The 15,691-nt window shown below is 30.5% G+C and overlaps 1 protein-coding gene across 1 annotated transcript; it reads left to right on the forward strand.

Moving 5' to 3' along the window:
- Nucleotides 1-8,562: 8,562 nt before the first annotated feature.
- On the forward strand, nucleotides 8,563-9,410 carry LOC133313816 (uncharacterized). Its single transcript, XM_061515216.1, has 4 exons — nucleotides 8,563-8,583; nucleotides 8,698-8,986; nucleotides 9,040-9,136; nucleotides 9,197-9,410. The coding sequence occupies exons 1-4, from the start codon at nucleotides 8,563-8,565 to the stop codon at nucleotides 9,408-9,410; spliced, it is 621 nt and encodes a 206-aa protein (XP_061371200.1).
- Nucleotides 9,411-15,691: the final 6,281 nt, after the last annotated feature.

Below are 15,691 nucleotides of genomic sequence, written 5' to 3' on the forward strand. Positions count from 1 at the left end.
CATCCCCGGCCTCGAGCCGGTTCAATTAACATACATATGATACTTAACAGAAACAACGGAAGACTTAAACTTATGAAAATACTAGCTAACTTTTTCTTTTTCTCATTAGGCGTAAACGAAAATTGGACAGAGTAACCTCTGTAAGTTGGACAATTAGGGATTTTCCAATCCCACTCTCAAGAGTTCCTGATAGACAGTTTAAACTATATATATATCCAGAAGTACCAGTCATGCAAATATATTCAGATACCCATCTATGGGTGCATGCAGAACTTGGCTCTGTGCCACTAATCTAATAGCATGCAATCCAATACATAACATAACTGAATACTACATAGTCATATCAACATGCCTGAATACATAAATGTACATGCATCGAATATAAACACTATACAACAATACATCTTTTCCAAAAATATGTCTACAATAAATAGCAGCCTCCAGCCACCCAAAACTCCACATCCTCATACTAGTACCTCTAGCCACGGTTTGTGTCCTTGTCCCATGAGGCTCTTCAATTAACTGTGTTCCTGAAATCATATCCCCAAACGAGGTTAGAGACGAATCTCTAGTAAACTCCAGGTTTATGGAAAACTCTCCATACCCTAGGCTCACTTCCTGCATGACAGTCAGATACATAATATACAAAACATCATATAAGAAATTATCATAACTGTACAAAGCATATATATATATATATCTTATCAAAGACATACGCAGTCATTCCCAAGGGATGACCCCAAGCGGAAATCAACGTACGTAACAAATATCATTTACAAAATCATCATACATATCACATAAAGCATGTCATATAATCAATTATCATAACTAAACAAAACATATACACATATCTTATCAGAGACGTACGCAGTTATTCCCAAGGGAGGACCCCAAGCGGAACCAGAACATATCAGAGGCGTACGCAGTCATTCCCAAGGGAGGACCCCAAGCGGAAATCAACGCACGTATTCCCAAGGGAGGACCCCAAGCGGAACCAGAACATATCAGAAGCGTACGCAGTCATTCCCAAGGGAGGGCCCCAAGCGGAAATCAACACACGTGTTCCCAAGGGAGGACCCCAAGCGGAACCAGAACATATCAGAGGCGTACGCAGTCATTCCCAAGGGAGGGCCCCAAGCAGAAATCAACGCACATGTTCCCAAGGGAGGACCCCAAGCGGAACCAGAACATATTAGAGGTGTGCGCAGTCATTCCCAAAGGAGGGCCCCAAGCGGAAATCAACGCACGTGTTCCCAAGGGAGGACCCCAAGCGGAACCAGAACATATCAGAGGCGTACACCGTCAATCTCAGGGGAACCCAAGAAGACATCAGTGTACCATACAAGTCAATTCTAGCCAAAGATCAATACAGAAATCATATCAGAACAAGTCATATAACAAATGTGTACACAGTCAATCCCGGGGGAGGACCCCAAGTGGGAATCAGTGTACGTGTTCCCAAGGGTAGACCCCAAGCGGAACTCAACAAAACATATCATATTAACACATATCAAAGTAAACACATCAAACAAAATATATCATATTATCATATAGCTCTATATGAATGCATCTATATCATATATCTCATACATATCATACAACTTGACCACAGTTCGTACACTATGGTGGAACACAAAGTAGGAGCGAACCCCATAAACATAGAGCTTACCTCTTGAAGCTTTACCAATCTGCTCACTTGTAACACAAGTTACCTATTTAGCTCCAAAGGAAATTCAAACTCGCTCAGTCCCTAGGCACACCTAGAGAAAGAATCCAAACAAAACTCAATAAAATACTTCAATGCCATGTAGTTACAAGACATGCACTTTATTATTTACTTTTGTTTCTTTACATTTATGCCAATACGCAAGTCATAACCAGTTTTCTTTTTACTTAATCATATTAGGCCATGAGTGAGTGATTCTTTATTCAACAAATTCTCACAAAATTTCACATATGCACTTAGTCTTAGGATAGTCCCAAAAGGCCTTTAGAACACTCATTACTCCTCTTAGCACCTAAAAACCTATTTTTTCCAATTTAAGGCAAGGTGCCCAATACAAAGGAGTTATAAGATTTCTCTTTGTCTAGTGCCTAAACCCAAGTTTAGCCACCTATATAAATTATTTTACGTATAACAGTATGCTCGCTTTGCAAAACAGTAACTCCTAGTACAAACCTCCTTTGAAAATGGCCATAATCACATATAAGGCCTAAAGAAGGAACTTACTCATTTTTTTTTTATCTAACTCAACCAAAGGTTTAAACATCTAATTATATAGTCCTTAGGCTGTATAAGTACTCATGATCACAAACAAGCACTCTAAAAACATACTTCCTTTGTAAATGGCTAAGAGGCTCATAAAGGAAATCATGTCAATTTCATGATTCCAATGCTTTAGTCTATAAAATTCAAGCTTATCACACACCTCTAATCCAAGATTCAATAATTTATATATACGGTACTGTTCATCTCTACAGTATTATTCATGTATACATCACTATTTACGTATATGACACTATTCAAAAATACGGTATCTTTAATTTTCCAAATATATTTTCACCGTTAAAATTCTCATCTAAACATTTTTCTCAACATAAGCTAAACCTGAATCAAGCTCTAACATGCTCAATCAAACCAAATTTTCAAAATGAAACCATAAATTCAATCTTCATAAAAACATGAAAATGAAGGGAATTTCTTACCACAATGCACTCTAGAACAAAGGAGAGATGAGTATCTAAGCTCCCATGGCCTCAAGCTCCATCAAAATCCATCTTTTCCATGAAATTCAAAATCTTTGGGGGAGAAGATCTCTCTCTACAGTGAAATCCACCCAGAAATACTAGTACAAATGGATTCCTCTCGAAATTTCTCACAAGTTTGGCTTTGGAACGAAGTGATTTGGAGCTCTCTAGCTCAAGTTATGAATTTTGGAAGATTTTCAATCAAAATCCTTTTTTTTCTTCATTTTCATGCTCTCTGTCTCTGCCTCCCGTAGAAGTCACGAAATGAGAATGGGAATAGTTACTCCCTAGTCACTTAAGTAAGTTCATTATACTAGCGGGTATAAGTTCATCTATCTACTCACCTCCATTCATTACCAAACTTTACCCAATAGACTAGAATATTTTTCTATTCACATTTCTATTTTTACTTTCACTTTACCAAACTTTACCTTCAAGAAATCAGAGAGATTCCACCCAACATAGAGTTGTTCTATGCAGAAGAGTGCACATCTTTGAAAGAATTGGACCTCACACTTCTTCCTGTATGCACCACATAACGTTGCTTTTTGAGGAAACTTTACTTGGATGGTTGTCTCAATCTTAGAGGATTTATGCCAAACTTGGAATATTTCTCTGCAAAAGACTGCAGATTCATGCTTTTCCCATTAGAAGCATGTTAATGAATGAGGTTCCTATTTTATTTTGTATTTGATTTTTTAACTGATATTTGTATTGACCCAAACTCTTTATATGTATGTGTTGCTAAACTTAATGAATTATATATGACTAAAAGGAATGGCACGAGGCTGGAGGCAAGATGATTTTTTTGCCAGAAATTCTGATTTGTTTGTGGCGTTTCAGAATGAGAAGCGGAAGTCATGATATGGCACATTATGGATCAGGCCTTCAAGAAGAAAGCTCTGATACCATAATAGAGATGAATCTGAAAGTAAGAAATGATGAGAGAGAGAAGAGAGAATCCATTGATGTGAAGAAGAGAATTTGATTATGATTCATCCATATAAGAGTAAAATGCAGAACTCTATTCTAGAGTTAAAATGATGACTCAGCAATGAGTCACTGCAAGTAATAAACTCTAACTAAATGAGAAAATGAATCAGGTGTTGTACACACACCAAACAAATTGATACAATAGCATTTATATTTATATGCTAATACCATTTCTTCAAATCTCCATTTTTTTCTTTTGAAAGCTTAATTAAACCTTGAAGCTTTATCATATTTTCTTTTTCTTTTTCCTTCAAAGTTGTGGAAGGTGCTCTAAGTAGAAAGGGGTGCAACCTACACCTCAAGATTTGATTTTTCTACTTCTTGAGGTAAATCCATTGTCTTAGGCTTTGGAAAATCTATATTTTTGCATAGATTTGTTTAGGGTAGGTGTATTCTAGATCTTTGAGCATAAATTTAGGGTTTTTATCAAACTCCCTATTTTTCATTGTTATTTTACTCTTAAATAATTTCTAAATCATTGTTAAAATATTTGTGATGTCAGATTTGGCTAAAACATAGCTCAGTTGCTTACTCAGAGTCATTGGGAGTACTTTAGTTGGTTCCTCAGTGTTGTGAGTGGATGATGATTATGATTTCATATTTTATTTTTGTTATTATCCTTTAAATTTTATTTTATTATTATGGTTTAATAAGAAATGCATGAGGAAACAAATATTTTAAAATGTGATTCGTAAATTTTGTGCATTTTGAAAATTAACTGATAAGGATCTTTTATATAATGCATTATATTTACGATTTTAGACAATTGAAATAATTTTATAAATTTTGGATATAAATTTTATTATGAAATATTTAATTTAAAATGTCAAAATTTTAGCATTTGTATTTATCATTGGAAATGAATTTATCTGAATTAAAGGTTGCTTTGTTGAAATATTCTTATAAATTTTTTGGGATCCATGTTAGAATCTCGTAGCCGTTAGTGGGGGTAACGGTCTAGGTGCACCTAGTTATATATAAATATTTATTTCTGGGAGGAGATGGCTATCCGTTAGATGGAGCCGCCCCAAGAGAGAGAGACCACCTCTTGGAGGAGAGGGCTATCAGCAAGATGAAGCTGCCCCCGATGAATTGATTTGAGAAAGGAAAGGGTTGTCCGTTAGATGGAGTCACCCCTAAGGGGAAGGCCACCCTTAGGAGGAGAGAACTATCAGCGAGGAGGAGCCGCCATTGCTTGATTCTGTCATGTGTGATCCTCATTATATTAAACTTATGATTTTATGATTCTTTGTAAATGTTCATTACACCATTTAAATTTTTTTTGATTTCTTATTCACATATCTACGTTGTTGATTTTGTTTACCTTCATTATTCGAATACATTTATGGCTAAGTTGTTAAAAGGATAAAACACTCGTGCTTATCTTGTTTCCCCTTCCTGTCATTGTAATTGTTATGTCCTCATTGAGTCTGTGTGACTCACCCTTATCTTTATTTTACCATCTAGATCACCAGGCAGCTGAGTAGCAGGCTGCTAGGAGTTGTAGATCTTTCCGTAGCATATTTTTGTAGCTCTCTTTTTGGATAGGATGTAATTCCTTTGTTTATTTCAGAACTCTGAGCATTATGCAACTATGAGAGTCTGTCAGCTACATCTTTTAAATTATATTTAGACTATAATGTCTGGGTTATGTATTTTGTTATTATTGTTGTTGCTGGTAATATATACATTGTGTATCAGGTGTCTGAAATTTTTGGAAATGTTAGAAATACAAAGGAAACTTTGTCAAAATTTCAAAAACAAATTTGAAATATGAATCTGTTAAAAAATTTCTCTCATTTTATGGGTTGTTTGAGTAACTTAGGCTTGCCAGGCTAAAGGGGTTTTACCTTAGTCTGTGCATCGGTCATGGCTCAGATTCGGGCCGTGACAAAAATTCCTGGGTCCTTTAAGAAAAACAAAAGAATCTCCGGTTACAAGTCTCCATGAGTACCATGATAAAGAGCAAATGCTTCGGAAGAAAGTAAAATTAGACTAGACTGGAAATCTTTTGCTAGTATGCCAAATTTTTTTACATGTTTCTAACTTAACCAAATGTCTCGATCAATCTTGTATCTTACCATTTCATTTTTCATGCTATCAGGAGTCAAGTAACATTTCTCTGTCACATCCGCAAGACACTCAAGCTAGTGAAAAAATGCAGAAAGCGTGGCAGATTCTGGGGGACTTAGTCTCAAATGAATTGTCTCTTTCGTTACACCTTGGATGTTCTGCATTGACGAAAGATACTCTAGAGTACGTTCTCAGTTTGCCACCATAAGAAGGAATTTCTCGGGTAGAAATCTATGATGCACCGACACTTCAAAATATCTGACGTGTCGTGTCTGACACTTTTCGATACTCCATCACGCATTGCAGAGACTCAAAAAAAGGTTTGAAGGTTGCGTTATGTTGCATTTTTAGTTCCAACTATTAGATTCGTTAGATTACGATTACGATTACCATTATATTGAGTTTAACATAAATATATGAGATATCTTATATTTATTTGCAAAATTGATGGATATTATTAGTTTAGCTTCACTTTTTGGTTAAATTATTGAATATTAAATATATTAAACACTACATAAATTAAAAATATCATGTAATATCAAAATGTGAAAATCTAGCATTTTTTAGAATTAACGTGTCAAAATATTGTGTCGTGACGTATCTTGTGTCCCGTGTCGGTGAGAGAAAGTGAAAAAGAATGTTGAAGCTAATGTTATAGACTTGGACGAAGTGGAGACGTTGGAAAAATATTTCAAAAATCAGTTGGGTTGTTCGCAGTAAAGGAATGGAGAACTAGAAGAGCAAATCAAAGACATAAAAGCTGAGATTGCAAATTTGACACAAGAGACAGACACTATATATTGTTACCAATGGAAGATTACCGAAAGTTGAAAGTGATGATTTGATGAACCTAGTGACAAGGCTGAAAGTTGAGTTGGACTGGGCAATGATAATGCAAGCTAATATTGAAGCAGATTGGTTCAACTTTGGAGAATATTTCATTGGGATGATTCAGCGTGGAAACATACAAGCTAATGAAGCTGATTGGTTGAAAGATAAAAGCTATTGGACCAGTACCTAATTCCCACTTATTTTTCTTCTCTATATTTACTGTTCTTTCACATGTTAAGTTAAATTTGAATTGATTATGATTTCAAATGAAGTTATATAACATTCCCTTTCCCTTTGTTTAGTTAGAGTTACTAATGCTGACGATAAAGAGGACATAGTCTCCTTTAAGGTTTAAATAGTTTTGGGGGGGGTTTGCATTTGTTATTTAACATGACACAACAAATTTTTTTGCACACACAATATTTTGTGGGGCCCACACTTTTTGAAGAAAAAAAAAACTACGACACGCAAAACGAATCTCTATAACATTACACAATCACTTTTCCTACAACATAACTTTTATAAAACCCATAGTTTTGACATTTGATCATAGGTCTAGTTTGATAGATAACCCAACGAACCGGATTTGAACTAATCCATAACGTATTTACTGGGTTGTCAAGTTAATTATTTCAACTCAATCTAACCTAAAGTTTTTCTTGAAAATAAATATGTACTTTTAAATTTCCAAATATAGGTATATACCTATATTATATATCTCTTAAAATATTTTTTTATTTGATTAATCCATCTCGTGATTATGGTCCTCTGGAATTGAGGAGGTGTTTGGTAGAGAAATTTTTTTATTTTACTCGAAAATCATGATTTCTAAGAATATGATGAAAAATGAACTTTCCAAAAATGTTATCAAAAAATTGTTTGGTATGTCAAAATATTACCGGAAATTTTGGGTTAATTTTCTTGATGCTATGTTTGGTTATGTTAAATTTTTACTTGCAATGAAAATCCTAGAATACCACCCCTGAGTGGTATTTTTGGATTGTATTTTTAGAAAATTTTACACATAAAATAAAATTTCAGAAAAATCAGATTCCCGAATTGTTTTTAAAAATCTCATACCAAATGTGGGTAAATAAAATTACCATCCTCAGTTATTCAAAAATCCTAAAAAAATAAATTACCACCCTCAGTTTTTCCGAAATCCTAAAAAAGAATCTTCCATCTTGTGGTATGGAACTATTGAGTTGTATTGACCAAGTCTATTTTTTATTTTCTCTTAGTTTGATTATTATTTCTTTCAATGTTTGTAACAATTATATTTATGACTTGAGATTATTATTATTATGATTGGATGATTAATCATTATATATACTAAGGGAATAAACATCATTGGAAAGTTTGATGATCTGTCACTTCCTCCTTCAATTTCACCAATGTGTTCACATTTGAGAAAATTTGAAAACTTTCTTTTTTTGGAATTTTTTTTAATCGAAAATTAATATTAAATCAAAAATTAATATTAATTAGTGGAAAAAAAAGGGATCCTTATCTTTGTGGGGTCAAGCTGAATTAAAGTTCCACTACTTTATGTATGTGTAATTGTTATGTGCATTTAATGTTTAAATGTAAATTTAAATGATAGTACGTTGTACGATACAAGAAGTTCAGAGACTTTTCAAGTCTATTTTGGAAGGTGTGAATATATATCATATGTGTTGCTTGGTTCTTTCCTTTGGTCATCGCCTTTTGTGATTCTTCCGCTCCTCATCGTGTTCTTATGTGTTATTTGTTGCATCTTCATCTTCTCAACCTTTTTTGGTGTCAGATATGTACTCCAGGTATGATTTCATTAAGGATCTTAATCCGTCGAAAGAGGAGTGAAGGATTAAGGTGAGGGTGGTTAGGACTTGGAAGGTTCCTAATTTTCAGCATAAATATTTTGACGACAATCTGGACATGGTTCTATTAGATGAGAAGGTAATACTTTGCGTTCTGTTAGTTTCTTTTTCCTTTTTTCGTTTTTTTTTCGTTTCGTTCTCTTTTTTTTTTTACGGCCTTGATGTGAATGTATCTAATGTATTCGTTTTGTAGGGTGGAAGGATACATGCTACTGTCAAAGGATCTCTGAATGTCCGTAAAAATTTTTGTGAAGGGGATGTCTATTTTATAAGCAATTGTGGAGTTGGGTTGAATAATGATAATTTCAAGCCAACTAAACATGATTATCGTCTGTCTTTCAACTTGAGGACCGATGTTAAATCGACTGTGTATGCTACTATTCCTACTAATGGATTTAGTTTTGTTGATTTTGACGTTATAGAGAGAGAATCAGCTGACTCTTCTTATTTAGTGGGCAATGTTTTTGTCTCTGAGTTTATTGGCATATTTTATGTGTTGATGTCGTTGATAAATGTTCAACTTCTTTTTTTGTAGACGTCATCGGTTTGCTGTCAGGTATTGGGGATGTTCATGAGCATGTTGTATCCGGTAGAAAAACAAAGATGGTTTTTTTAGAACTTGATGACATCAGGTATTTTTGTATGATTGATGTGAAATATATTTTTATTTCTTCCAAATTTTCTAAAAATAGGGGTCACAAGCTCGAACGTACTTTGTGGGAGCAACATGTGGATAAAGTGCAGTATTTCTTGGCAAAGAACGAGTCTCCTCAAAATGTTGCAATCGTCCAGCTTGCAAGGATTAAGGGTTTCAGGGGTCACAAGCTTGAGTCATTTTATGAGAACAATATGTGGATGAAGTGCGAACGTTTTTGGCAAACAAACAGTCTTCTCAGAACATCATAATAGTCCAGCTTGCGAGGATAAATGGTTTAAAAGTTTTTTTTTTAATATCTGTTAATTATTTTTAACTCTTTTATACTCTAATTGTCTCTCTGTATCTCCCACTTTTACGTGTTCTTGAAAATCGAAAAAACAAATACAAAATATATGACAAGGATTATCTTGGATTCAAATGTACCAGAGGTTGTAGTCTTCAAAAAAAGGCATCAAGCGAGATCAAAATCGAACTTGATATTTTGTTGTTTAGTATTACTTCTATTCAAGATTTTTTTTTTTCAATTTTCTTTTGTATCCTACACTATAATCCCCACTTCCAAGAATGTGACAATCTTATTTTAATTAATTTGACTTTTTGGTATGAACATCTCTTTTTTGTTATTTGAGTAAACACCTTTTTTGGTCCCTAGCAATATCTACGAAATACTTTTTAGTCCCTGGCAATAAAAAATGACCAAATTGGTCCCTAACAGTATGTAAAAAGGACCACGTTAGTGACGGAGGAGTTGACATAAGGACTAATGTGGCCCTTTTTTCATAATTTTAGGGACCAATTTGGTCCTTTTGTATTGCCAGGGACTAAAAAAGATTTCGTATATATTGCCAGGGACAAAAAATGGTGTTTACTCTTGTTATTTTATTCTCTATCAATTCTTCAACTATTCCCTATCAATGTCTATTAGGCTTAATTTTAAGAAACATAAATAATTTAGATTGTTGAAAAAAGCCACAAATCTTTGCAACAAATAATTACTTATTACTATTAATAACTCAACTAAAATGAATGACCATTCAGTAACTAATGACTATCCAACTTCTGCATCGTAAAAAGATATTTGTCATTAAGTATTTTACTGACTATTACTTGGAGAATGTGCGCAGCATTTTATGCATGTTTTCAACTACTTTCTGTATGAGAAATTGTTAAGCTTATTAAGAACATTTGTTATTATGTCTATTGGGAGAAAAAAATATTTTATATTTAAAATTTAAACTTTTTAAATTTGAATTTTTAACTTGATAGGTGGGAAAAGAGTTAACATTTAATGTTTTTCACTACTTTCTGCATGGAAAATAGTTAAGCATATTAATAATATTTAATTTTATGTCTATTGGTCTTAATCATTATACCTATTAAGATTAATTACAAAGCTAGAAAAAAGATATATAAAATAAATTTAAATTTAATATAAAATTATATATTAAATGAAAAATAATAATTAAAATTGTAAAAATATATGTATAGTTGATAAAAATAATTTAAACTTGAAATTTAACTAAAAAAATAAGAAATGATATTTTTATACTTTAACATAAATTAAATTAAAATCTTAACATAAAATAATGATACAAAAAGAGAAAACAAATCGTACAAGAAAGTTTTAAAAAAAATATTTAACATAAATATTTAAATATATATGTATAACCAATTTAAAAAACATATATAAATTATAAATTAAAAGAGAAAAAAATTCTATTTTAAAAAATATGTAAAAATAATACAAAAGAATATAAATTTTTAATTTTAAAATTTAAAATTTAAAATAAAAAATTACAAATTACAAATATCAATATGTAAAAAAATTGAAAAAAGTAATCACTATAAAAATGAAAATTTTAATTTAAAATATCATAAAGAGATTAAACTTTCATTTTTTTGATATAAGATTGTAATTAACACAATTTTCTATGTCGTGAATGAATTGCACAAACTTCTATGCATGTTTTCCACTACTTTCTGCATAGAAAATTATTAAACATATTAATAATATTTATTATTATGTCCATTGGGTGGGCAAATATTTAATATTTAATTTTTTTAATTTTAAATTTTGAACTTGACAGGTGGAAAAGATTCAGCATTTAATATTTTTCAAATGAGAAATTGTTAAGTATATGAAAAATATTTATTATTATGTCGGCTTAATTATTATTCATATTAGAATTAATTATAAAATTTGAGAAAAGATATATATAATAAATTTAATTTTAATATAAAACTATTGATTAAACGAAAAAAAGTTTGAAATTATAAAAATATATGCATAGTTGCTAAAAAAAATTTAAATTTGAAATTTAATTGAACAAATAAGAAATGAAATATAATACTTTAAAATAAAAAAATAAAAACTTAACTTAATAAAATAATACAAAAAGATTAAAAATTTCCCTACAAGTATTTTTAAAAAATATTTAATATAAACGCTTTAAATATATACGTAGAATCAATTTAAAAATTATATATGTATATATATATATATATATATATATATATATATATAAATTATAAATTATAAATTGAGAAAAAATTATTTTTTAAAAAATTTGTATAATTAATACAAAAGAATTTAAATTTTAAATTTTAAATTAAATAAAAAATAAAAAATTAAAAAATATCATTATGTAAAAAAATTTGAAAAAATTAATCAAAATTTTTATTTAATTTATTAGAAAGAGATTATACTTTCATTCTTTTAATGTAAGAGTGTAATTAACACAATTTTCTATGTCGTAAAAGAATAACTAGAAGCTATTACTTGGATAATGTGCACATACTTTTAGGTAGTGTTTGGTTGAAGGATTATTTTGGGATTGATGGAAAAGTGTAAGTGAATATTGGAGAATACCACGTTTGGTTCAGGTTTTTTCAAAAAAATACTAGGCAAATGGGATAGATGGGGAAATGACTTTTGTGTTGATTTTTGGATGAAATTCACTGTTACAGAATACCACTTGAGATGTGGTATTTTGAGATAACTGGGGAAGTGAAAAAACAGGTGCGAAGTTTCTCCCGAATATAGATTTTGCAAATTTAAATAAATTTTCCTGGTAATATTTCGGTCAACCAAACAATTTTTTTTACATTTTCTTACCAAACTCATTTTCCAACCATTTCCCTAGTAATTACATTTCCCTAGTATTCAAAATATTTCTCCTCAACCAAACACTCCTTAGGCATGTTTCCCACTACTTTCTGTATAAAAAATTGTTAAGACTATTAATAAATTTATTATTTCGTCTATTGGGAGGAAAAATATTTAGTATTTAAAATTTAAACTTTTTAAATTTGAATTTTGAACTTGATAATGGGAAAAGATTAATCATTTAATATTGCCCACTACTTTCTGCATGACAAAATTGTTAAGCATATTAATAATTATTATTATGTCTATTCAGCTTAATTATTATACCTATTAGGATTAATTATAAAACTCAAGAAAAGATATATATAATAAATTTAATTTTAATATAAAATGAAAAAATATTTAAAATTATAAAATTATATGTATAGTTGATAAATAATTTAAATTTTAAATTTAATTGAAAAAAATAAGAAACAACATATTTATTTTTAAAAGTATAATAAATTAAAAAATTAATTTAAAAAAATAATGCAAAAAGATAAAAAAAAATTCCGTACGAGTATTTTTAAGAAAATATTTAATATAAACGTTTTAAATATATATGTAGAACATATTTAAAAAAAAATATATCAATTATAAATTAAATTAAAAAAATATTTTTAATAAATTTGTATAATTAATACAAAGGAATTTAAAATTTAAACTTTAAATTTAAATTAAAAAGTATAAAATGACATCTATCGCTCTGTAAAAAATAAATTATAAAAATTTAATCTTTATAAAAATGTAAATTTTAATTTAATATATAAGAAAGTAATTAAACTTTTATTCTTTTGATGTAATCTTTATAACTGTTAGATTAACAGAAATCAACGGTGATTAGATTAGTTGTAAGGGTGATAAACATTTTTAGTGGTAAGTATATCCTTCCCTTATAATAATTAGATAATTTTTTCAAAAAACTAAAACCAAAATAAAGTAGCTTTAATATTTTCTAAAAAGTTTAAAAAATAATTTCTAATTTTTTAACTTCTAATCATTTGAAAAAACGAGTAATATTAAATGCTACTACATGCTTATACAAAATGCTGACAACAGGTGGCAAAATGGATGAGGCCCGGAGGGCCGGCCTACCCTGCTTGCCAAATAAGCGGGTTAGCCTGCCAACATGTTTTTTTTCTTATGTTCACTATCTAACTATAGAAAACATATATAGATAGTAATCTAGACGCAACTATAAGAATCTTTTTTTGTGGATAGATATAAAAATCTATTACATGCTTATATAAAATGCTGACAGTTAGAGATTGCAAAATGAGTTCGGCCCGGAGGGCCGGCCCACCTTGCCGGCAACACATTTTTTTCTTATGTTTACTGTCTAAATATAGAAAGTGTAGATAGATAGTAATCTAGACGCAATTATAAGAACCTTTTTTTTGTGTGGATAAATATAAAAACCTATTATATGCTTATATAAAATGTTGACAGTTAGAGGTGGCAAAATAGGCTCGGCCCTCCGGGCCGACCCACCTATGCTCACCAGCAGTTTTTTATATCTGTTATTATGTTTATTGTCAAACTATAGAAAACATAGATAAATAGTAATCTAGACTTGACTATAAGAATCTTTTTTGTGGATAGATATGAAAATCTATTACATGCTTATATAAAATGCTGACAATTAGAGGTGGAAAAATGGGCTCGGCCCGGAGGGCCGGTCCACCCCGCCCGCCAACACATTTTTTTCTTATGTTTACTGTCTAAATATAAAAAACGTAGATAGATAGTAATCTAGACGCAACTATAAGAACTTTTTTTGTGTGGATAGATATAACAACCTATTACATGCTTATATAAAATGCTGACAATTAGAGGTGACAAAGTAGGCTCGGCCCGAAGGGCGACCCACCCATGCTCTCCAGCAGTTTTTTATATCTATTATTATGTTTATTGTCAAACTATAGAAAACATAGATAGATAGTAATCTAGACTCAACTATAAGAATCTTTTTTGTGGATAGATATAAAAATCTATTACATGCTTATATAAAATGCTGACAGTTAGAGGTGACAAAATGGGCTCGGTCCGGAGGGCCGGCTCACCCCGCCCTCCAACATATTTTTTTTCCTTATGTTTATTGTCTAAATATAAAAAACATAGATAGATAGTAATCTAGACGCAACGATGGTGACAACAATTTCGTTCTTTTTCCCCTGGCATCGGGTAATTTACTAGATCTGTCTTCACCCATGGGCAATTATTTGTGGCACTATCGAGAGTAAAGAGCAAACAGAGATTGAAGATATTGATACTTGATGATAATGATTGTGTTACTATCGAGAATGAATTATTTCATTCTATTTCTTATGTATTTTAAAATATAAGTGTCTTATATTTAATTACCAGTATATAAATAATCCCAAATGTTTGACCAGTTTGTTTAATGCGACCTATAATTTATTTTTTTATTCATTGGTTTCTATATTCATTTAAAATCTCTATTCTCAAATAGTGTTCATCCCAAATAATTTTTTTTTTTTGGGTCTTTGTAGGGTGTTGGACGTGTCCTCTTTGGCCTAGGAAAGCAAGATAGGAAAAAAAAAATACAGCTAGAATTTTTTTTTCGCATTGACTGTTGTGCATTGTCCTGGATTCTTTCGCCTTTTTACTTCATTCAAGAATTTGGTAAGTTGTTATTTTCAAAGTTTTGCGTGAATGCAGTGGTTTTTTCAAGTTCAAAAGTACCACAAAATAGCACGATAATTCATTTCCATTTCAGAACAGGTATGATTTTTTTTTTTGTGTTTTTTGTTCCTTTATATTTATAGTTTTATGTTTATATCTCTAGCATATTAAAATTCAAAACTTCACGCTACGACGAAGGTGTTGATTTACCCGAGGTGATGATTAACCAACGACGACCGACAATAATTTCATTCTTTTTTCCTCGGGCATCGCACGGGTAATTAACTAGTAAAAATATATGTGACTTATATTTTTTTTCTCTTTACATAGCTTCACATGGGTTCTACAAATTTTTATGTGTGAGTAGGAAATATAATTATCTCCTACAATATAAAAAATATTATTCCCATAAATAATTTAGTTGAAATAATTTATAAACAAAAACAAAGTAACAAAATTAAAATTAAAATTAAAATTAAAATTAAAATGTAAATGTGTTAAATTGTTTTACCAAAAAAAAAAGTGATAAATTGAAAAAAAATTAGTCAAATCCCCAATATTTGTCCAAATTGTACAACTATTCTATTTAATTTAAAAACAATGAATAATTTTTATATTTGATAAGAAATGAATTCATCTTATTATTATAAGCAGCGAAACTCTACTGTTATTGTCTTACTACGTTCCATACCAGGACAAACCCAGCATTATTGTAATTAGGGTGACATGTCTTCTATA

This window comes from Gastrolobium bilobum, unplaced genomic scaffold, assembly GCF_033153095.1.
Source record: "Gastrolobium bilobum isolate Gb01-03AN ecotype WA unplaced genomic scaffold, APGP_CSIRO_Gbil_v1 utg11969, whole genome shotgun sequence".
NCBI classification, from domain to species: domain Eukaryota; kingdom Viridiplantae; phylum Streptophyta; class Magnoliopsida; order Fabales; family Fabaceae; genus Gastrolobium; species Gastrolobium bilobum.